At 45.3% G+C, this 24735-nt stretch overlaps 1 protein-coding gene across 7 annotated transcripts in view; it reads right to left on the bottom strand.

Annotated features, from left to right (window-relative positions):
* The window catches only part of CRACR2A (calcium release activated channel regulator 2A), a 154470-nt gene that overhangs the window by 71083 nt on the left and 58652 nt on the right, over nt 1-24735 (bottom strand). For all 7 annotated transcript variants that reach the window (XR_010120917.1, XR_010120915.1, XR_010120916.1 and 4 more), the window contains exons 4-6: nt 9871-9982; nt 8542-8725; nt 3112-3258 (exon numbers count right to left, since the gene is read on the bottom strand). Coding sequence is in view for 4 of the 7 variants with exons in the window: in XM_055281072.2 (XP_055137047.2) it covers nt 3112-3258; nt 8542-8725; nt 9871-9982 (443 nt within the window). In the remaining 3 variants the exon portion in view is untranslated. The remainder of the gene's footprint in view (nt 1-3111; nt 3259-8541; nt 8726-9870; nt 9983-24735) is intronic.

Below are 24735 nucleotides of genomic sequence, written 5' to 3'. Positions count from 1 at the left end.
CACAGCTCACCAGAACCTGCTCTTCTTGGGATTCCTCTGGGCTCCCTCCCAAATCAGGCCATCCCCAAGAGATTCCTCCCACTTCCTCTCTAAAACCTGAAAATGTCCCTCCCACAAACAACCTCACACCTCCAAACTCACTTTCTAGATGTCTCAGAATCGCTTAACCTCACCCTGAGTCATTTGCAAAGAATCCCATTTTCATATCCTATACCCTATTGGGATTTCCAGTCTCTTGTTTGATGTCTGAGTTGCAAGTGCTTTACACACAGGTCCACCAGCAAGGTGTGACCCACCTTTCTTTAAAAAATAGAAGAGACTAAAAGAAGCTCTAGTAGAAAACATCACATGTTGCCAATAAGCAAACTGATGCACAGAGAGGTAATGCAAGTTGCCTGAGGTTACACAGCTGGTAAGTGCCAGTGGCCGGGCAAGAGCTCCAGTCCTTCCCGCCTCCTATTTCAGTGCCCTGCTCGATACAGTCTGCAGTTATCTGGTTCTGCATCCGGAGAATACCTCTGGAATGGTACTGGCCAAAGAGTTCAGTGAGTCCCCCAATCCCAACACAGTTCCTTAGCAGGGAGTGGGCCTTGATCGGCTGACCCCAGAGCAGGCATGGCTGGCGGGGATACTGACTGAGGATGGGCATGGAAAGGCTAGAACCTTTGGCTGAGCTGGTTTTGCACACGCAGCCAAGAGTGGCTTGACTTTTATCTCAACAACGTTTCGAGCACAATTACTAAATGAGGACAAACCACTAATACAGGCCCTTAAAGATGGATGCCAGGGCTAAGCAGCTCTCCAGCAAGTCAGGGTACGTGTTTCTTCCTGCAGAAATGCAGGCCAGCAGAGGAGGTCGTGCAGATGAGATGTCAGGCTAAGGCTGGGTAATTGCCCACTGTTTCAGACTGCAATTATTTCCTTAGAGAACAGAAGAATGCCTTCCTCTCTGGGAGAGGCCACTTAACTTTTGCTGTGGCTCCTCCAGGTGATCAGTGCTGGGGTCAGAGGGGAGAAAGGGTGAAGTGGGGTCAGCAAGTAATCTAGCCTCCTCATTTTACAGATAGGAAAACCAAGGTTCAAGAGAAACCAAGAAATTTGAGCAGAGTCACAGAGCTAGCTGGTTGCAAAACCATACATGACTCAAACCCAGAAACTCCTGATTCCCAGCCTCCCACTTCCCAAAGTTACATGCTAAGCACCTGGACACCCTGTTAAAATGCAGATTCAGTGGGGCTGGGGGCAAGGCCTGACACTCTGCATTCCTAAGACGTTTCCAGGTGACGCCAATGTTGCTGGTCCATGGACTACACTTTCAACAGCAAGTCTCTACACTGTTGTCTGGAAGGATACAGGGATCCTTAAACTTAGCCTCTGATTATATTGAGGCTCAAACTCTCCACTTCAGCCAGACATATCCTCTAAGACTAACAAAGATACTTACTTAAAATACTAATAATTATTATTTTGACATTCATTGAATACTTATGTGCCAGCACTTTTCCAAATACTTACATGCATTATCTCATTTAACACTGAAAACTCCGTGAGATGGATATTATCCCTATCTTACAGATAAGGAAGCTGAGACTTAGAGAGGTTAGGTAACTTGTCCTAAGTTGCATAGCTAGTAAATGGCAGACTCAAGAATCAAACTCAGTTCTGTCTGATTCCTAATTAGGTAATGGCTACATAAAAATATACCTTTTAATCCTTCCCTTCTGTGAGCTTTGGGAGCCTCTCCCCAGAATGTTCTTAACAGTCCTCCGGCCAAACTATGTTTCCTCCAGTGATACTTGGCCTCAGCTTCCTCATAATGCAGAGTCCTAAAAGTCCTTTCTCCCCAGATCTGCGTATACCCAATGGACCTCAACGAGTTATTTTTAGAGTTGAGGTCAGGGAGACACAAGATGAAAAGGAGCCGGGACTCAGAAGAACGTGTAAATAGATGATCTACACAGCAAGACACATGGTGATCTCTTCTTGTTCAGTTAGAGGCTGCATGTTTGCTCTAAGACTATTTCAGCAGACTCTAAACTGCCTTCCAGGCTTTGCCGGAAGTATCTGAATAGAGGAGCAGGTGGTCTGTAGAACTGCATGGCCATGGGATCGTTGAGGATTCCTACAGAATATGAGCAGATCTCTGGGTGTGTACAAGATTTCATGGCAGAAGCATGGGGCAGGGCCTCCTCTGTACACTTCCAAGCTCTACTCAAACCCAGCCCTGTGTTTTGGCCTCACCTTCTGGGTTATGAACCATCCCTAGTCATACCACATCTAAGTCCATGTTCACAAAATGCAACCTCATGGCTGTAAATGTGTGTTAAAGGACTGTGAACAGCACAGTGCCCATAACCATGCATTAATTCTCATGAAGGGACTGGTGTCTAGCAGGCTCGCCCCAGTTTTGTGATATACCTGCCTGTTCTGACTCTGGTTCAGTTCTTCAGCAGCTTCTTCAGATGTTGTTTAACTTGCCTGGTCCTGTCTCCTGGAGAGGTCTTGGAGGAAATAGGGCAGACGAAGAGACATGAGGCCGTGATGGGAGAGAGCGGCCAGGAGGAGGGACATTCAGCAGAGCTATAGGTCCACCTTACCAAACACGCCACCTCTGCGAAGTGGGCTGATCTGGCCCTGGGGGATGGCCCAGTATGCTGCGGTCTTACTGCCTGGAGGCAAGCAGAGTGATTTTCCTTCTGGTCACGGGCACCTGGCTAGCTCACTCCGAGTCCTGGCTCTACTGTTTACAAGCTGTGCCTTCTGGGGCATACTACTTAACCTTTCTGGGTTTCCAACCCTCCACCTGCAAAATGTGCAGATAATAAATGTGCAAAATGATAACCAGTCCCTACTTCAAAGGGTTGTGGTGAGAACTAAATAAGCTAGTGTATAAAAAATATTTAGAACAGTGCCTACCATATAGCTTATAAAGGTGATGGAGAGCTTAAAAATACATATATCGTGACAGACACAGGGCCTGGTCCCCACTTGGGCAGACAGCGATAAGGAGGCATCACACAATGTTTTGGCAGAAGATCTAAGAGAAAGTGCACTGTGTGTCTCTCTTTTTCACACATAGTTACAGAAAGCAGCTGACACTGGGGTACCCACCTTTTTAGGGCAAACTCCAGTTCATTCTTCTCCTCATGGGCTTCTTGGAGCTGGGAGAAGATTCTGGTCAGGAAATCTTCAAAGTTGGACAGTAAATGAGGTTCATCCTTCTTCAGCTGCAGCCAGAGCTGCTTGACATCACTTCCACTGCAAGAGAAGGGACGCTCATGTGGAAGTGTGGAAATGAGGCTTCATAGGAAATACAGAGGTTCCCAGATAGGAAACTGACAGCCAGAAACAGTACCATCAGAATCATTATAAAGATGACAGTGGCTAACGTGGACCGAATGCTTGCTGCATGCGAGGAGCTTCAAGGATATCAGCTCATTTTGTCCTCACAGTAACCCTACAAGGCAGGAGCTGCAATTACCCCATTTACAGATGAGGAAGCAGGTGAAGAGAGGTGGAGTGTGCTGTCTAAGATCACCCAGCAGTAACTGATGGAGTCAGGGGTCCAGCTCAGGGCTGTCTGACTCCGGTGTTGGCCTCCTTCCCCACCTCGCTCTGCTGCTTCTGTTCTCCCGCGGCCTTCACGACAGGCTCATGGGGCTGAGCATGCACAGCAACGTGCTCAGGTGCATCTCCAAGTGCCAGAAAGAAGACAGGAGGACAGGAGCCCAGTGTGTGTGAGAACACACACTATGGAGTTCAAGGAGAGAACTTGTTGCCCCCAGGAAGGACGGTCCTCACTGCTGAGAGGTAAAGACGTGCCGTGTGCTGGATGGCAGAAAGCAATTGTCACTGCAGGAAGGGAAGAGAATATGCAGCACCCCACTGTGGCCTGGTGGCACTAGGGATGACTGACAGGCAAAAAGAAGGGAAGGAGCAAGTCTGAAAGATGTGCGCACACAGAAAGACAAGGCGAGAGAGACTTAGGAGACCCGGAGGCCAATAGACAAAGGCACAGAGGCACGTGTGTACACAGCTCAGTGAGAGAGATACAGGGGCTCAGGCTGACACCCAGGGAGGGAATGAGGAGGAGACACATGGTAGACCCTGTTCTCCCTTTCTGGAGAAACTAAAAAATCTGTGGCCAATGATCAAGCTAAGTTAAACGTAAATCTGAAAGAGGATAGGTTTTAATTCAATAAAAGTTAATAATTTCTCACAGCTAGCAGGCAATAGAGTGTTATAGCATCAAGTTTGAAAGTTATATAACAATAAACAGCAGAGTTCAAGTGAAATTTCACAGGCTAGTTTATTATAAATTATCGATTCAACTTTATTCTAGCAAAGTAGAGAATAAATATAAATCTCATCCCCCAAATAATCAGGCTTTTGATTTTTTAAGTTAATGGGAATATATGTATTTTCCAACACTTTTTTCACATCTATATAACAAGATGTAATAACTAGCTCAGTTCATTGTCTTCTCTAAGTCTTTTGTTACTTAAATATTCACTCTGTGTCTTAATCTCTCAAGTTTCCAGCAATTGAAAATATAAGTCCTTCACCTCCTTCCATCCTTTCAACATAATTAGATTTTGATTTTTTACTTTGTTAAACTTTCAGACTTTATGTAATGTATATTTCACATTCAATTAATTTAACCTAATTATGGAAAATTGCTTATGACCCTCGTTTTATGAGGATAAAGTTATCTGTATGCCTATACTTCTCTTGAGCTCTTTCCAAAATTCGCTTGTCCATTACAGCCACCTGCACCTTGACAATCTGTCACCAACAGATTCCTGTTGGCTCCCCAGGAATCCTCAGGATAAAGAATAAAATTATCTGTGCTTGTATAACAAGCATTCTATTTTAGAAATTTTCTTCGGAAGTGATATTTGATAGTGCCATGCTAGCAATGCCCCTGTGGCATAGACATTACTCTCTGCACCCTGCAGAGAAGAGGCCCACTGAGAAATGGGTGGTGACCTTCCATCCCTGTGGCAGGTTGTTCCCTGCTGTGGTCTGAATGTTTGTATCTCCTACAAATTCATATGTTTAAATCCTAACCCCCAACATGATGGCATCAGTAGGTGATTTGAGAGGTGATTAGATCATAAAGGCAGGGCCCTCATGAATGGGACTAGTGCCATTGACACTGTGTTCTATAATTAGTATTATTTTAAAACTCTGTATGCTAATTCCCAAATATGGTATTAAATAAATGTTTATACTATTATGACTACATAAATAATACCCCTGGAGAACCAGGACTCTTCCTAAAATTACGTCATTATTTGTTTTACTTCCTTTCCCTGTCCCACTTCTCCAAATCCCTTACCAGTTTCTTCTGGGAGTACCTCTCTAATAAATCACTTTAAGACAAAAACCACAAAAACAGAAACATAAATGTGACTTGTCTCCCATTAAACCCAAAAACAGAAGATCTGAGGACAGCTCTGACCAGAAACCCTCAGGAGAAGGAATAAAATCCTTTGTGCCTGTGTATTAAGCATTATATTTTAGAAACCTTATTCAGAAGTGATATTCAATAGTGCCATGCTAGCAATGCTCTTGGGGAATGGACATCACTCTCTGCACCCAGCAGAGAAGAGGACCACTGAGAAATAGGCCCACCTCTGGTCATCTCTAACACTTCATCCCTCTCTCCCCACTTTCCTTGCTTCATCACTTCCACCAATTCTTTCTTCTATTCCACCCAAACATCCACCTACTTATTTAGACCATCCATCCATCCATCTATCCATCCATCCACCCACCCACCCATTTCCTTATTAACTCAACAAGTATTTATTATGATCTGTTGTAAACCTTGCACTGTACTGGATGTCATGGGCGAATCTGGGAAATGGGAGAAGAGGAGGTAAGGAGCCTCTCTGTTTCTCAGAATGAGTTCCAATCCTCCCAGCCCCACAACACACACACAGCATGTTGTGGGGGGTCTTATTTCATCCTATAGGTAAAATGTAGATGTGACAAAGGGTTCAGAGATAAGAGGGTCTCAGAGAGACACCATGGTGACCTTCCATCCCTGTGGAAGGTTGTTCCCTGCTGTGGTGTGAATGTTTCTATCTCCTACAAATTCCTGTGTTTAAATCCTAACCCTAACGTGATGGTATCAGAAGGTGAGGACTTTGAGAGGTGATTAGATCATGAAGGCAGAGCTCTCACGAATGGCACTAGTGCCCTTATAAAAGAGGCCAGAGGAAGCTCATTCATCCTTCCTGCCATATGAGGACACAGTGAGAAGACAACTGTTTTTGAATGAGGAAATGTGACCTCATCAGACAGCAAATCTGCTGGCACCTTGATCTTGAACTTCCTAGCTTCCAGAACTGCCAGAAATAAATTTTGGTTATTTATAAAGTACCCCATCCATGGCAGTGTATTACAGCAAACCAAATGGACTGAGACACGCCACCATGAAGTAAATGCATTATAAAATCAAGGTTCACCTGGCCAGCCTAGGTCTGTCTGTCCACACCTGCCAGGTTCCTGTTGGAGCCAACTGAGCGAAAGTCCCCAGTGAGATTTGCAGACCCACCTGCTCCTCTTCCAACACTCTTTGAACTACTTAGTCATGGCAACAACATCTTGCCCCAGATTTCTGGAAAAGGGACAAGTCTTTCAACTTTTGATGAAAAACAAGCCAAAGCTCACTAAGCTGTCAAATCACTCAGCCAATCAGACCACCAAGAAAAGTCAAAGAGCAGATGTCCAGTCTTGAACTTCTAGAACACGCCGAGGCCACCCCTCCTGGGAGGACATGGGAGTATAGGCTAGAAGGGATTCTGGGAGGTTTATCAATCCATTTCACTGCTTCCAGAACAACACACAAATCATTTTGGTGAGCAAAATCTTTAAAGAGCCCTCAAATCTTCATAGCCTTTTCTATCTCCCTATCTGAGGTCTCACAGCCGTGAATGTTTCCCTCATGCTGCAACCTAAGCCCACTTCAGTGAGGATGGAAGTGGCTGGTCGCCATCTTCTGTGTATCAGTTTTTACAGACCACTCTTGAAACCTCCACAAAACCTCCTCTTCTTCGGGACATCTCATTTTGGCTCACTTCTGCACTGGCCTTTACTATAGGTCCCCAGAGTCACGTCTGGTGGACTCTAATTGAGAACCCTGCCAGGAAGGCTGCTACCCTGCAGTGAGGGCTGGGCGGAGAGGCCCCTTCCTTCCATTACAGTGCCTCAGCTCACCTGCACTGCCTTCTCCTTCCCCCTTCTCCAGGAGGAGGTGTCACACTGTCACCAGGAATGGTCTCTGTGCTCTGGCCTCTTGTCCTTGGAGAAGCTGGGTCAGGTGTATGACTAATGAACTTCCCACCCACCTGTGCCCCCTCCACCTGCCCAGCTGTACCTTCTGTGATCGACACCTGCTGCAGCCCCTTCTAGGCCTTCAGCAAAGCTGCTACTGTTGCCGGTCTTGAGTTCCACTTCCTGTGTAGCGCCCCCACCAGGATCTTCCCTAGGCACTTGCCTATCCCTTTCTTGCCTGGAACACACTTTGGCCAGCCTTTCCCAATTCTGCCACAGTCTACCAAATTGTTTGCTGAAAAATTCACAGAGCTTCGGCCTGCAAATCATATATAGGCCTCTTCTCTCTTGCCTCCTCTTTATCATTTTCCACCATAGCCCCTTCTTTTTCCAAGCTCAGGAAACATCAGCAATCAGTAGGGCATTCCCACCCTGCAGGAAACACACACCTAACCCAAGACCTAGAGACCCCAAAACAAAAAGGCCAAAGGCAAAGGCTAAAGGGGCAGAAGGTATTACATGCTTTTCAGGCCCTCTGTTTGGTTTCTACTAGCTATAACACCACATTTTACTTATTTTATTTTACTTTACTTCAATGTCAGGGCTTAGATCCATGTGTCTATTCCAAAGCACTTTTTAGGGAAAAAAAAGGTGGAGGGGTAATTATGCTTTGTTTGAGATCCCAGCCATCTAAAATTTTCCAAGTAGTGGCCTGCTAAAAACTGCTTCCTTTCCCACCTTGGCTTCCTGCACCAGCCTGGTGTGCCGGGGACACCGTGGGCAAATGCTTCCACATGATGGGCTTTGGCCAGGAAGGCGCCCACAGCTGGGGCCGCTGGGAGGCACCGTAGCTCTAGAGACCCAGGAGAGGTAAAGATGCTGGGGAGCTGACGGTGATAGGAAGCCTTACGGAGAACTCCCTGGAAAACCCTGAGTACAGACCTCTGAGGTGTGAGTGCCCCATGGGGAGCAAGGCTGAGCCAAGGACTGGAGGATAATGCACGGCCAGGAGTGAGGAAGGTAGAGGGGGTGGGAGAGGAGAATAGGAATGTTTCCTAAAGAAAAAAAATGTAAAAAGCAGAAACAGAGCCCAACACACAGCCAGGTCATCACAAAGGACAGGTCCCCACTGGCAGAACCAATGGGCCTTTCCCTGCACTGGCACCACATGGTTAACAAATGTCTATTGTTGAGTGGACACAGGAAGAGGTTCCTACCAGGCTGGTCTCCGTTCTACAAATCACTGTCACCACTTACTCTTCCAACACCTTTTGGGCTCCAAGTCTGTCCATCAGCATCTGGAACTGGGCCTCCTCGTCTTCGCCCATGTCTCCCAGATCCTCGTCCCCTCTGGACTGATACACCTTCTCTTCGTGGCGCTGGGCCACCTGTTCACCTGCATCTTCCTGACTTGGGTTATTCTGGCTGAAGAAGAAGTGACCTGGGGGGTGCAGGGCACAAGGATCCGAATTAGATCATACCCACCCAGGAAGAGCTCAGCTTTCTCACCTGCCAGGAATCATTGAAGGTTCATCTGAGAGAAGGAAAGGGAAGGGAAAGCCCCTCCAGCAAAGATCCATGGACATGGGTCCGTGGACACGTTCCAGATTCTGTGTCTTTTCCACTTCCACAAACACCCCACCAGTGATGCTAGAATCTGGGAATGGCAGAATGCAGGACAGATATGGTGTCTCCTTTGTGGTTCTCAGTCCCTTAACATCTGGCTTAGAACACATCTCTGTTGATTTCTTCTTTAAGCAACAAGGCCTTTCCCTGCACTGCATTCCAACATCCTGACTACGGAGCCTCCTATTTTCACCCTAGTCATCCTCCCGCTAGCATCACTAGACTTCACATCTACAAGCTCCTTAACAGTTTCCAGTGTACTTCCTCCACACTCATACTGGCCAGTGTTACAGCAGTCCGTCTTATCCTCCCAAGTCAATTAGAAGCTCCTGAAGGTCAGGAAAGGCATCAGATACTTACAAGAAAATTATGTGGCCCCACACATGAGGCAGATGTATAGTAAAATTTGCCTTTGATGTATCTGATAGGATAGTGTGTCTGGTGTCTTTATATTGTTCATAGATCTCAATTCTTCCTCCTGGTTACCTTGAGAATGGCTAGTCTGTTCAAACCTTCTAGAAATTCCTCTGATAGCTGTTATCCCTCAACCTGGAAGATTCAGCCAGACTTGGGTTGGAATGAGCCATCCAGTTGTCCTACCTTTTAGCCATTTTTCTATGAAGGCAGAAAAGGAGAGGCTGCAAATCTCATCACAGCTCCCCCTTTTATGCTATGCCTTCTGCAGAGCTTCCGTCCATCTCCCTTGCCAGTCCCAGCAGGAGGGAGCTTGGTAATGGCAGTGCAGTGGGCACTGAGCAAGCAGCAAGGTAAGCAGTTGAGACGGGCATGTGAGGAGGCCCAAGCAATCCAGAGCCTGGAGACCTTGAGCTCCAGGTCCCCGAAAGGAGGGCAGGAAAGCTTTACTACCTGCCCCCCAGGTCTAGAAGGGACAGGAATGCACCTTATACGATGTTAGGTAGACCCATAACCCTGAGGTCCCCAGCACCCATCAGAACTTACTAAATCCAGTAGTGAACTCCTCTGGGGTCAGATAGCCATTGCCATCGGCATCCAGGGCATCAAACACATCCTCCAGCTCCTCCAGGCTGAGCGGTAGCTCCTTATGCAGCCTCTGAAAACAACCCAGAGTGTACTGGTTAACACTGACACTCACTGGTGGGGGAGGTGACCTGGGACTGCAGAGCCTTCTGCCAGAAAGTGTCTAGAGTTCAGCTCAGTCCTACAAAAGCCAGTAGCAAGCTTCTGCATCCAGACTGCTTCACCATCCCTCTCCTCCTTTGCATGTTAGCACAACTACCATTGATTGGGTGCCTACTAATGTACTAGGCCATTTGCTAGGTGATTTATAAATAAATAAATCTGTAAATATGCATTTATTTATCTGTCTGCATTTAATTCCCATGACAACACTTTGAGCTAGGCACTATTATCTCTGTTTTACAGATGAAGTCTGAGGTGAAATTACCTGCTCCAAAGTCACTTGGCTAGTAATGACATAGCCAGGAGTCAAATCCAGCTCTGATTCCAAAGCCAGAACTCTCAACATCTGTAAAGGGCTCAAACTGTATAGGACCAAATACTTTCAGGATAATACTCACACAGTGTAGTGCTGTAAAGTTAAATGCAATCGTGAATGTAAAGCATATAACACTGCCTGCATACAGAAAGCATTCAATATAAAGTAGTAGGGAGGCAGAGAGAGAGAGAGACTCATGGCCCACTGAGGCCCCTCAAGGAAGTACATGGCAGAGCCAGGCTTTAAACCCTGTCTTCCCTGCTCTCTCAAGCCCCCTTTCCTCTCCTGTACCATGATGCAGGTGTGGGTCATTGATTCTTAGAGGCCTCTCCTGCTGGAGGCCCCTGCTGTCCCAGTGCCTCAGCACTGCATTTGTAAGTGTCTGTGGACACACATTTTGGTCCTTGAGCTCTGACGGGATATGAGATAATTCCCCTTCCTACCTCTGAGTGACCTACACCCAGGCCCCAAGTCCAGGTTCCACTCCAGCTCCCTGCTGACTGGTAAGGAATTCCTAATAAGGTTTCAACTGCTGTTGGCTTAAGGTATAAAGCCCCCAAGAGTATTTGTGTGTTAAAGGGGGACTGGACAAGACAGTGTGAGGAGGTCATCGCTGGATTTGTGTCTAGAACAGACTCAGACCTCAGAAGGAGGGAAGGACAGAGACCAATGGTTAGGCCCAAGAGCAAAGTAGCTGAGCTGTTGCTGCTCCCTTCTGGCCTTCTGCCTGATGTGCAATGGCTCCAGGCCAAGGCTAATTTGCATAGTTGAAGCAAGTGTCCCCTCATACCCAAATAATCTAGGTCTCCAAATGAGAACTCCCCAGAGAGTCCATTATATCTCAGCCGACCATCTCCCTTCCTCCCAGTTACCTAAGCGATAACTGTGCAAAATTGCCAGTGTGGAAGTGACTGACAGCTGAAGACGATGAATGCAGGGCTTTGTAAGAAGAAAGGTGCATACCAACCTCAACAATAAAAAAGAGCTGGCAGGTGTGAAAACCCATAACATCACTGGCAAGAATACTTGGCTTGATCCTATGGCGGTTCTAGCTGATAAGCCATAAAGCTTAATTTGGCAGGTACATGCATTAAGGGAGACTATGATGCATTATAAAGTGGGAAGACAGGCTGGTGTGGAAGCCATTTAGAAGAATTAAATATGAATGGGCTTTTCAGAAAAGGAAGGAGAGTGAGAGAGAGTGTGCAAAGATTCTGGAAGTATATCTGCTTAGCATTCAGCAGAATCTCTGACTTATCAACAATCCATAAACCAGCTGTCTCAAAAGCTACAGTAGGAGAACACGGGGTGGGGAGAGAGTCCATTTTGCAAGCAGGGATTTTATTAGCATCACTGGAAATAAGCATCACACCCGAGGTAGGGGAAAAGCGCAAGCTCCTGTCATGCTCACATTCCTGTCCTTCCTTGGGATAATCCTTCCTCCTTCCCCACCCTCAGCCTAGGATTGCTGGATCTGATTCAAAATGTGGTCTCTCACACTGGGCTGGAGCAAGAAACGAGCTGCAAGAAAATTCCAGAGATCAACGGGACCCTCAACAGGCCTTTCACTCAAAAACCCCACACACTTTTCTCATGTTAGCATGAACCAGGAGAGGCTAGTTCACAGCTCACCTTAGGCACCATTCCTGAATCCAGCAGCACTTCCAACCCCAAATCCCCCTGTTGTCTAATCCCAGTCCTTCTTGTCCACATCTCAAGCCAGTTTCCTCCTCCTGTTGTCGGTGAAGACGGGGAAAGCAATATTATAGGTTCCAAGTAATTCTTACTCTTCAAGTCCTGGCAAATCAGCGCTGAGTGCTTCTTCAGCCTTCTCTGCAACTACACTACACCTGATTCTTTCACCTTGTTTTGTTGGCCCTCCTTGAAAAATCTTTTAGTCTTAATCACCATAATTATCTCTTATTTTTCACTCTGCTCAGGGCCTGCAGAGCCACAGAAAACCAGCTTATTCTGGTATGGTCCCCTGGCACTGTTTACATCATTTTTATTATTATTATTATTGTTATTATTTTTGAGACAGAGTCTTGCTATGTCACCCAGGCTGGAGTAGAGTAGTGTGATCTCGGCTCACTGCAACCTCCGCCTCCTGGGTTCAAGCGATTCTCCTGCCTCAGCCTCCCGGGTAGCTGGGATTACAAGCACCCACCACCACACTCAGCTAATTTTTGTATTTTTAGTAGAGACAGGGTTTCACCATCTTGGCCAGGCTGGTCTTGAACACCTGACCTTGTGATCCACCTGCCTTGGCCTCCCAAAGCGCTGGGATTACAGGTGTGAGCCACCGCGCCTGGCCTACATTTTTAACTAACTGAGATAAGCAGGGTGGAGGGGAGCAAGATTATCCCACTGTGCAATAGGCCTGTGAGGCTCTGAGATTTGCCTAAAGTCACAGTGGAGACCACAGCTGGGAAAAAGAACTGATTTTCCATCCAGGGCTTGAGCAACTGTCTAATAATTCTCCAGTGCATTCATTCTGTTATTCCCTCACCTTCGTTACCTTCCACACCTACCCACCTACCAGCACCACCAAAATCAGAACACAAAGTCTCTCTTGCCAGCACCACCAAGACCCAGCCTTCCAGAGATCCTGTGGCACGCACAGCTTTTCACACACCTGGAAGGACGGGCCAGGGAAAAAGAGAGACACAAGGAGGAACTCAGCTTCCTATTCATACTGCCCATGGCCCTAGGAGCTCTTGAGGACTCTGCGGCTCCTTTAAACACCAGCCTCGCTCACTCTTTCTTCACTCTCAGCTCCTGCATCACTTCCTCCATAAGGCCTTTGCACCTCCCCAGGTTAGGTCAGGTTATACAAGCTCCCCAAAGTACCTTTCTCCCATTCATAAGTCTTTCTCGATTAGCATTTTATATACTGATAGATGTGATTCGTTGATGAATGTCTGCTCCCTCAGTGCTCTGAGAACAGGGACCTCATTCGTTAGGCACTGTTGTGTCCCCAGGATCTAGCCCAATGCTGCCAAACATGGACTATTTAGGTAAGTGTTGAAGGAAGGCATAGATAAGCGCTTGACTAACAGCAATGGCAGGAGACCCTGAGCTCCTGTGTACAGAGTGCTGCTCTAGACCTCACACAGTCCAGATCCCGACCAGCCCAGCTGCTAATTCTCAGGAAGACTCATAGTGATGGCAGCCTTCCAGAACCTGGAACATGAAGCATCTACAGCAGCAGTACTGAGAGTTCATGCCCCAGAGCCACGGGAAAGTGATGTCTTTTGTTGCACTCCAGCCAGACTCCTTTACCTTCCTGGTCACCAGCCCAGTAACATACCCATGTAGCTTAAAGCATACGGCTGCATAGCTGCAAACATGCTTCCATGACATTTTTATTAAGGAGAAAATCAGAGGATATCCATTTTTTATGTCCAGAATTACACTGTCCCTCCTTTTGGGGCAGTCACAGCATTCTTTTCAGACCCCCATTCCAGCAGCAACCACCCTCTTCCTTGTGGTACAGCTCAGCTATACCAAATCTCTTTAGGAAGAGAGTGGGAGGTGGGAGGGCAGAATCAACTTTTATCCTGCTTTGCACCTTGATGTGCTTGGCTTGGGCTGATTACGTGCTATAGGCCAGAGTTTCTCAACTTTGGCACTACCGACATTTTGGAGTGGACAATTTTTGGTTAAGGGGGTAGTGGAGGGGAAGGCAGGGGAGGGACCATCCTGCGTATTATAGGATATGTAGCAGCATCCCTAGCCTTTGCCTGCTAAACGCCGGCAGCACTTCCCTCACCAGTCGTTTCAATAAAAAATGCCTCCATACATTGTGTAAGGAACATGGCTGTGCTTTGGTCAAGGATAGACCGAGGTAGAATGTTTACATCCTGCGCGACTCAGCGAGTTTAGAGCACAGGCGTATAATTCCACTTGTTATCACAGCCATGTAGCCATAACATGAGAAGGCCATCACTTGGCTGTACACCACTATTGTCTGGAAAATTATAATTGTCCTGTTCAACACTGCGCAGACATGCTTGCGCTTGTGCCCAGAGAAAGCGAGAGTCAGAGCTGTCTGTCATTGCAGACAGACTGCGGGGAGCCAGGACACAAGCCCAAAGAAAGAATTAAGCTGCTGACCCTGAAGGCAAAGGAGAGCAGGCCATGCAGCTGTGTGTGGGGGCCGCCGGATTAAGTAGCCAAGACAGGGTGGACAGTGTGAGAAAGCTGTTGATGAAAGCTGCTGCTGAATAAAACCATATTCACCTGCCTACGGCCCCCTGAGTGTTGTTTCCGCTCATCCACCCACTCCCTTTGGACCTCAGCATGGGCTGGAACCTATCCCCAAGCATGACAATTGGTGTAGTCGTGAACATTACACATTGCCATATGTCCTCCAGGAGGCAAAACTGCTGCCACTCATGTAGATTGGACACAAAGAATAACAGCAGCTGGATACGAGTGGAAGGTTCCCTTTTCAGCAGAAATGCCCATTTCTTTTCTCTAAGACAGGACAGACAACTTGCACCTTAAAATTACAATGTGATGGTGCAGCTATTGTATAAAATGGTATAGTGTCTCCTCAAAAAATTTACAAAATAGAATTATCCTATAATCCAGCAATTCCACTTCTGGGTATATACACCAAAGAATAAAAAGCAAGGACTTGAACAGATATTTGCCCATCCATGTCCACATCAGCATTATTCACATATAGCCAACAGGTGGAAGCTACCCAAGAACCTACTGACAAAGGAATGGAGAAACAAAATGTGGTATATACATACAATGGAATATTATTCAGCCTTTAAAAATATTCTGATACATGCTACGATATGGATGAAACTTGAGGACATTATATTAAGTGAAATAAGCCAGTCACAAAAGGACAAATATTATATAAATCCACCTATATAGGACACCTTGAGTAGTCCAATTCAGAGAGACAGAAAATAGGATGGTGGTTGCCAGGGGCTGGGAGTAGGCGAAATGAGGACATTGTTTTATGGGTACAGAGTTTCTGTTTTGCATGATAAAAAAGAGTTCTGGAGATAAATGATAATGGTGGTTGCAGAAGAAAGTGAATGTACTTAATGTCACTGAACTGCACACATAAAAAACGGTTACAATGGTAAATTGTGTGATATCTGTATCTTACCACAATTAAACACAATCACAGTGCAGAGGACATCAGGGACTGGGCTAAGACGTGGCACATACACAGTGCATTTCCAGGGATTTCCAGGTCCCAGTCTCAGGGTTGAGTGTGCCTACATGCTTAAGCTCATTCAATTCTCTTTTAATGCTGGGAGGTAGCTATAAATAATTCACAGCTGAGAAACTGTAGCCTAGAGGGGTTAAGAGACTCACACAAATTCGTATTACTAGCAAGTTGCAGATGGAGGATTAAAACCCAAGTGAATTTACTACAAAAATCTTTTAAAGTTTTCCAGTTAACCTAAATCAGGAGTTAGCTGGCTTTTCTGAAAACAGCCAGGGAGTGCATATTTTAGGCTTTGTGGGCCATTCGGTCTTTGTCACAACTACTTCACTCTGCCACTGCAGTGTAAAAGTAGCCATGGAAAACACATAAAAGAATGAGCACATCTGTGTTCCAAGAAAACTTTACTTACAAAAACAGGTAGTGGCCCAGATCTGGTTAGTTTGCTAACTCCTAAACGACTCTTAAGTTTGGCATAGCCAGGAATTCTGGGCAGTGTTGGGGAGGCAGGTGCTTGGTGTGGTAGACAATCCTTTTACTCCTCCAAAAAATCAGGGCAACAGGGCTTTTGAGGCTCTAGGTTTTCTCAGAGAGATTCCTGCCCGTCCTCTCTCCCTCTCCCTCTCCCTCTCCCAGCTGATGGAGTCTCTTCATGCTCTCTGTAACCTTTTCCCTCTGTCCTTTCTTGTGAGGCAGGACTGACTCAGCCCCCCATGAAGCTTCTAGGGTACTGCACCAGACCTAACCCTGCAAAGAAACATCTACCCCAATTCTGTCTGGAGAGATCCCCAGGAAACCCAGAGAGGTTCCTCATGAAGGACAGTGTGACACCTGAGGAGTCATAAGGGAGGCAGAGGACTCTCTAAACTCTGTTCATGCAGGTCAATGTCCATCATCTGCTACCCCTAGAGCAGAACATATGCATTTCACATGCCCGAGCAGAGGGCAGCTTGTGCTCCTAGCTTGAGTGTAGCACACATTGGGCTCCTCCTGGGTTTCTCCAGGTTTCTCAGGGACCCCGATTAAAAACAGCTTAAGCACCCTGCCCTTTCTCCCTCTGGTCCTTGCTCTATCTGAGTGAGCTGGCTACTTACCGGTGGCTCAGATCACATGGCAGTCTCCCCACCCCTTGAAAATTGTGAAGCCAATCTCACAATCCATTTTTAATAAGAAGAAAGAAGAAAAACAGCCCTGGAGGAGAGGCTTGCTCCTCTCATCCCATTTTCTTTTTTTTTTTTTTTAACTTTTAAGTTCAAGGGTATATGTGTAGGTTTGTTATATAGGTAAACTTGTGTCATGGGGGTTTGTTGTACATATTATTTCATCACCCAAGTATTAAGACTAGTACCCATTATTTTTCCGGATCCTCTCCCTCCTTCCACCCTCCACTGTCCAACCAGCCCCAGTGTGTGTTGTCCCCCTCCAACATGTGCCGATGTGTTCTCATCCTTTAGCTCCCACGTATAAGTAAGAACACGTGGTATTTGATTTTCTGTTCCTGAATTAGTTTGCTATGGATAATGGCCTCCAGCTCCAACCAAGTTGCTGCAAAAGATATGATCTTGTTCTTTTTATGGCTGCATAGTATTCCATGGTGTATATGTATCACATTTTCTTTATCCAGTCTACCATTGATGGGCATTTAGGTTGATTCCATGTCTTTGCTATTGTGAATGGTGCTACAATGAACACATACATGTGTCTTTGTGTCAGAATGATTTCTATTCCTTTGGGTATATACCCAGTAATGGGATTGCTGGGTCCATGGTAGTTCTGTTTCTAGGTTTTTGAGGAATTGCCACACTGCTTTCCACAATGGTTGAACGAATTTAGACTCCCACCAACAGTGTGTAAGTGTTCCTTTATCTCCGCAACCTTGCCAGCACCTGTTATTTTTTGACTTTTTAGTAATAGCCATTCTGACTGGTGTGAGATGGTATCTCATTGTGGTTTTGATTTGCATTTCTCTAATGATCAGTGATGACCTTTTCTTCATGTGCTTGTTGGACACATGTATGTCTTCTTTTGAAAAGTTTCTATTCATGTCTTTTGCCCACTTTTTTATGGGATTGCTTGTTTCTTTCTTATAAATTTGTGTAAGTTCCTTATAGATACTGTATATTAGACCTTTGTCAGTCCATAGTTTGCAAAACTTTTCTCCCATTCTGTAGGTTGTCTGTTTACTCTGTTGATAGTTTCTTTTGCTGTGCAGAAGCTCTTTAATTAAATTCCATTTGTCAATTTTTGCTTTTTGTTGCAATTGCTTTTGGCATCTTCATCATGAAATCCTTGCCCATTCTTATGTACAGAATTGTATTGCCTAGGTTGTCTTCCAGGGTTTTTATAGTTTTGGGCTTTACATTTAAATCTGTAATCCATTTTGAGTTTTGTTTTGCATATTGTAAGGAAGGGGTCCAGTTTCAATATCTTCTGCATATGACTAGCCAGTTATCCCAGCACCATTTATTGAATAGGGAGTCCTTTCCCTGTTGCTTGTTTTTGTTAGCTTTGTCAAAGATCAGATGGTTGTGGGTGTGCAGCCTTATTTCTGGGCTCTCTATTCTGTTCCATTGGTCTATGTGTCTGTTTTTGTGTCAGTACCATGCTGTTTTGGTTACTATAGCCCTGTCGTATAGTTTGAAGTTGGGTAATGTTATGCCTCCAGCTTTGTTCTTTCTGCTTAGGATTGCCTTGGCTATTTGAGCTCTTTTGGTTCCATATGAATTTTAAAATAGTTTTTTCTAGTTCTGTGAATAATGTCCTTGGTAGTTTGACATGAATGGTGTTGAATGTATAAATTGCTTTAGGCAGTTATGGCCATTTTAGTGATATTGATTCTTCTGATGCATGAGCATAGAATGTTTTTCCCTTTGTTTGTGTCATCTCTGATTTCTCTGAGCAGTGTTTTTTAGTTCTCCTTGTAGAGATCTTTCACCTTCCTGGTTAGCTGTATTCCTAAGCTGTATTTTATTGTTTTTGTGGCAATTGTGAATGGGAATATCTTCCTGATTTGGCTCTTGGCTTGGCTGTTGTTGGTGTATGGGAATGCTAGTGATTTTGTACAAAGTACTGAGATTTTGTTGAAGTTGTTTATCAGATTACGGAGCTTTTGGGCTGAGACTATGGGGTTTTTTAGATATAGAATCATGTCTTGTGCAAACAGAGATAGCTTGACTTCCTCTCTTTCTAAATGGATGTCCTTTATATCTTTCTTTTGCCTGACTCCTCTAGCCAGGACTTCCTATAGTATGTTGAATAGGAGTGGTGAGAGAGGGCATCCTTGTCTTGTGTTGGTTTTCAAGGGGAATGCTTCCAGCTTTTGACCATTCAGTATGATGTTGGCTATTGGTCTGCCATAGATGGCTCTTATTATTTTGAGGTATGTTCCTTCAATACCTAGTTTGTTGAGAGGTTTTAACATGAAGTGTGTTGAATCTTATCAAAAGTCTTTTCTGTATCTATTGAGATAATCATGTGGTTTTTGTCTTTTGTTTTGTTTATGTGGTGAATTACATTGATTGATTTGTGTATGTTGAACCAACCTTGCATCCCAGGGATAAAGCTTACTTGAGCATGGTGGGTAAGCTTTTTGGTGTGCTGTTGGATTTGGTTTGCCGGTATTTTGTTGAGGAATTTTGCATCAATGTTCATCAAGGATATTGACCTGAAGTTTTCTTTTTTTGTTGTGTCTCTGCCAGGTTTTGATATCAGGATGATGCTGGCCTCATAGAGTGAGTTAGAGAGGAATCCCTCCTCAATTTTTTTTGAATAGTTTCAGTAGGAATGGTACCAGCTTTTGTTTGTACATCTGGTAGAATTCAGCTGTGAAACTGTCTGGTCCTTGGCTTTTTTTTTTGGTTGGTAGGCTATTTATTACTGATTCAGTTTCAGAGCTCATAATTTGTCTGTTCAGGGATTTAATTTCTTCCTGGCTCAGTCTTGGAAGGGTGTACATGTCCAGGAATTTATCAACTTCTTCTAGATTTTCTAATTTGTGTGCATAGAGGTGTTCATAATATTCTTTGATGATTATTTGCATTTTTGTGTAGTCAGTAGTAATACTGCCTTTGCCATTTCTAATTGTGTTTATTTGGAGCTTCTCTCTTTTCTTCTTTATTAGTTTTTCTCATGGTCTATCTATTTTATTAACTTATTTTTTCCAAAAAAAAAAAAAAAAAAAACCTCCTGGATTCATTGATCTTTCTAATGGTTTTTCCTGTTCCAATCTCCTTGAGTTCAGCTCTGATTATGGTTATTTCTTGTCTTCTGCCAGCTTTAGGATTGGTTTGCTCTTGGTTCTCTAGTTCTTTTAATTGTGATGTTAGGTTGCTAAATTGAGATCTTTCTAACTTTTTAATGTGGGCATTTAGTGCTATAAATTTACCTCTTAACACTGCCTTAGGTGTGTCCCAGAGATTCTGGTATGTTGTATCTTTGTTTTCATTAGCTTCAAAGAATTTCTTGATTTCTGCCTTAGTTTCTTTAATTACCCCAAAGTCATTCATGAGCAGGTTATTCAATTTCAACGTAATTGTATGGTTTTTAGTAAATTTCTTAGTCTTGATTTCTAATTTGATTGTGCTGTGGTCTGAGAGAGTGGTTGTTATGATTTCAGTTCTTTTGCATTTGCTGAGGAGTGTTTTATGTCCAATTATGTGGCCAAATTAAGAGTATGGGCCATGTGGTGATGAGAAGAATGTATGTTCTGTTGTTTGGGGATGGAGAGTTCTGTAGATGTCTATCAGGTCCATTTGGTCCATTGCTGGGTTCAGGTCCTGAATATCCGTGTTAATTTTCTGCCTCATTGATCTGTCTAATACCATCAGTGGGGTGTTGAAGTCTTCCACTATGACAGTGTGGGAGTCTAAGTCTCTTTGAAGGTCTCTAAGAACTTGCTTTATGAATCTGGGTGCTCCTGTGTTGGGTACATATATATTGAAGATAGTTAGGTCTTCTTATTGAATGAATCCTTTACCATTATGTAATGCCTTTCTTTGTCTTTCTTGGTTTAAAGTCTGTTTTGTCTGAAATTAGGATTGCAACCCCTGCTTTTTTTCTGTTTTCCATTTGCTTGGTAGATTTTTCTCCATCCTTTTATTTTGAGCCTGTGGGTGTCATTGCAAGTGAGATGCATCTCTTGAAGATAGCATACCAATGGGTCTTGGTCACTTGTCACTCTCTGCCTTTTAATTGGGGGCATTTAGCCTGTTTATATTCAAGGTTATTATTAACACGTGTGGATTTGATCCTGTCATGATGTTAGCTGGTTATGCAGACTTGTTTGTGTGGTTGCTGCACAGTGTCACTGGTCTGCATACTTAAGTGTGTTTTTGTAGTGGCTGGTAACAGTCTCTCCTTTCCATATTTAGTGCTTCCTTCAGGAGCTCTTGTAAAGCAGGTCAGTGGTAACAAATTCCCTCAGCATTTGCTCGTCTGAAAGGTATCTTAATTCTCCTTCACTTATGAAGCTTAGTTTGGCTGGATATGAAATTCTGGGTTGAAGTTTCTTTTATTTATGTATGTTGAATATTGGTCCCCAATCTCTTCTGGCTTGTAGGGTTTCTACTGAGAAGCCTGCTGTTAGTCTGATGGGCTTCCCTTTGTAGGTGACCTGACCTTTATAGCTGCCTTTAACATTTTTTCTTTCATTTCAATCTTGGAGAATGTGATTATTATGTGTTTTGAGGATTGAGGATGATCTTCTTGTGAAGTATCTTACTGGGGTTCTCTGCATTTCCTAAATTTGAATGTTGGCCTCTAGCTAGGTTGGGGGAAGTTCTCATGGATGATATCCTGAAATGTGTTTTCCAAAGTGCTTACACTCTCCCTATCTCTTTCAGGGACACCAGTAAGTCATAGATTTTATCTCTTTACATAATCCCATATTTCTCAGAGGTTTTATTCATTCATTTTCATTCTTTTTTCCCTATTCTCGTCTGGCTGTCTTATTTCAGAAAACCAGTCTTCAAGCGCTGAGATTCTTTCCTCTGCTTGGTCTATTCTGCTATTAATACTTGTGATTGAATTATGAAATTCTTGTAGCGTAGTTTTTCAGATCTATCTGGTCAGTTACGTTGTTTTCTATACTGGCTATTTTGTCTGTCAGCTGCCATATCATTTTATTGTGATTCTTAGCTTCCTTGGATTGGGTTTCAATGTATGCCTGCATCTCAGTGATCCTCATTCTTATTCATATGCTGAATTTTCTTTTTGTCACGTCAGCCATCTCAGCCCAGTTCAGAACCCTTTCTGGAGAGGTAGTGCTATTGAAGGCACTCTGGCTTTTTGAGTTGTCAGAGTTCTTGCACTGATCCTTTCTCATCTTTGTGGGCTGATGTTTCTTTAGTCTTTGAAGTTGCTGACCTTTGGATTTTTTTTTCTTTTATCCTATTCGATGACCTGGAGGGTTTGATTGTGGTATGAGGTGGGTTCAGCTGACTGGCTTCATTTCTGGAAGATTTTAGGGGGCCAATGCTCAGCTCCCAATTCCTGGACTGTGTGCTCTAACTCTAGGGGACCTGTATCAGGCCCTGGTTTTTTTCTCTGGCTCCTCAAGGTTAGGAATCCATGCTGGGGGTGGGGATGGGGTTGGGGGTGAGGTGCTTCTGGACCATTGGTCACTATGTTCCAATGGGTGGTGTCAGCCAGCCAAAGCGTTTTGTAGTGTGGTGGCAGTGGGATCTGTCCTTCTTTGTATGTGCCAACAGCAGCAGTGGCAGCAGCATGGTGGGGTGCACACTTATTGGCTGCAGCAGGGTGCTAGTGGGTGCTAGAGTGCCTGCCTCTGTGTGGGTGTTCACTACAGTAATTAAGGCAGCATGGCTTGGGGGGCCAGAGGCCCCTGTGGGCAACAGTGTGCATAGTTGTGCTGGTGGTGGTGTTAGCATGGGGGTGGGGCACTGGCTAGTGCAGGTCTATGTGCACTCTCTCCATCACCACAGTCATGGGTGATCACTCAGGGCAGGGGAAGGGTTTGCTGTTCTCTGTGCCTAGTTTCACTTCTGTGGCAGTGTTGGCATCAGAGTGGGGCACTGGTGAGGGTGTGGCTGGCTGGCTCTGTGCCCTCCAAGGCTCCAACTGCAATGGTAGCCCAGCAGAGGAGGGAGGCAGAGTGCACTCTTGCCACAGCAGTGGCAGAGCAGGGTGCATGCACATGTGTGTGCTGGCAGGGCAAGGAAGGCAAAACCTGCCTGCACACACATGCACTGGCAAAGCAATGTGGGAGTTGCTGTGGGCCTGGGGGAAGCTGCAATGTGAGAAGGGAGCAGGCAGGCTGGTGCATGGCCTTAGGGGCTGCCCTACTGGAGCTCTCTGCCAGTCAGCCACAAGTCTACTAGCACAGGAGCTACGATGCGGGCCCCCAGGACACCTTCGGCTGCTCCACAAGCAAGCGCATCCAGGCTGGGTCCCTGGGAGAGGCCAGCAGACCAAAGGGTGCTCAAGTCAGACCGGCCCTGTCTGATGGACAAGACTGCCCTGCAGAGTTCAGGTCTGACAGTTCCCCTAGGACTAAAGTCTCCTATGGGAGTAAGTCGAGCCTAGGGAGATGGGTTTCTTGTAAAACAGGTCAGTGCTAACAAATTCCCTCAGCATTTGCTTGCCTAAAAAGGGACTTATTTCTCTGCTTATGAAGCTCAGTTTGGCTGGATATAAAATTCTGGGTTGGAATTTCTTCTCTTAGAGTATGTTGAATATTGGCCCCTAGTCTCTTCTGGTTTGTAGGGTTTCTACTGAAAAGTCTGCTGTTAGTCTGATGGGCTTCCCTTTGTAGGTGACCTGACCTTTCTCTATAGCTGCCTTTAACATTTTTTCTTTCATTTCAGTCTTAGAGAATCTGATTATTACGTGTCTTGAGGATGATCTTGGAAGTATCTTACTGGGGTTCTTTGCATCTGGCCATGCTCTCCTACAGACGCACCCACATCAAACCCTCTGGGCTCTGCATCAGCTGGTGTGGCACCTCTACTTCTCTAAGTACTTCTTCCTGCCAAATCGAGTGTCCATGGTGGTTGAGGGCTCTCATCCTGCTGGGTTCCAGGGGCCCATGGAGAGAGTGGGTTGCTCATTGCCAGTTCAACTCAGCCATTCCCCTGGAGTTGTTGGGGGCTGGGAATGAGTCCCCATGCATGGTTCCCAGCTTCCTCCCCTTTCAGCCCAGATTCTGTGTCTTCCCTCCATCCACTCTCAGTGCCTTCCCTCTGAAGATCTGTTAGGAGAGCACCAGTCATCTTGTTCCTTTGGTGGCAGCTGTTCCACCTGGCTGCGTCTAGTTGGCCATGTTGGCCAGCACCCCATTCCATTTTCAAAACAAATGCAAGCTATCTGTGACTTCTTCCCACTTGGCTTCTCCACTAGCTCCTCAGCCTCCTGCGTTCTCCTTCCCACATGGCCTGCAGCCTCTCCTTCCTTGAAGACCACTCTCTGGTGTCAAGGACCTTTCCTGCTTTCTGAATTTGTGTGTATATGAAAAACGTGAGCTCTTTCCCTTCCAGTTCCCATGAGGCTGTGCTGGGAGCCTGAAGTAAAAAAGGTCGTGGTGGCCAGGCCCAGGAAGCTGGACACCAACCAAAGGGGGTGACCATATGCACACCGCAGCCCCATGTGGAAGTGACAAGCCAACAACACAGATGCCTGGAGGAGCTGCTCCAGGAGAACCAAGGGGCATGGGGACTTTCTGCAGAGAGCCACAGCTGACCATGAGAAGCCCGTTTCTCTTCTTCTTCATTCATCTCCCCCAGCCTATCTTCCTTCAGAGGTAGCCAGCCGAAGCAGCCAGAGATGGTGCTTAAATGACATGCTCAGTTCCCTCTCTTGACAGCACTTGCCAGCCTGAAGAACTAAGCATTTCAAGTGCTTCATTGGCCACAGGTTCAGAAAAACTTCAGAAAATTAAGTAGACAGCAGAAATAAATGCCGTGGATGCCAAGTTATCGGCTTGGTGGCTTTTTGGTTCAGGTGTCCTCCTGCCTGGATCAGGAGTGAGGACTGGGGAGGAAGGTTGAGTCAGTATTTCTGGGACTTAATGTTTCTGACTATATTTCAAGTCAAATACAAGTGATTTCTTTAAAACTTTATACCTAGTTTCAATTCTCCATGCCTCCTCATCCCTTCATTAAAGAGTGGGGCTCAATGAGAGTTAATTAGATTATAT

Source organism: Symphalangus syndactylus, chromosome 5, assembly GCF_028878055.3.
Source record: "Symphalangus syndactylus isolate Jambi chromosome 5, NHGRI_mSymSyn1-v2.1_pri, whole genome shotgun sequence".
NCBI classification, from domain to species: domain Eukaryota; kingdom Metazoa; phylum Chordata; class Mammalia; order Primates; family Hylobatidae; genus Symphalangus; species Symphalangus syndactylus.
This window is presented reverse-complemented; position numbering and strand designations above follow the sequence as displayed.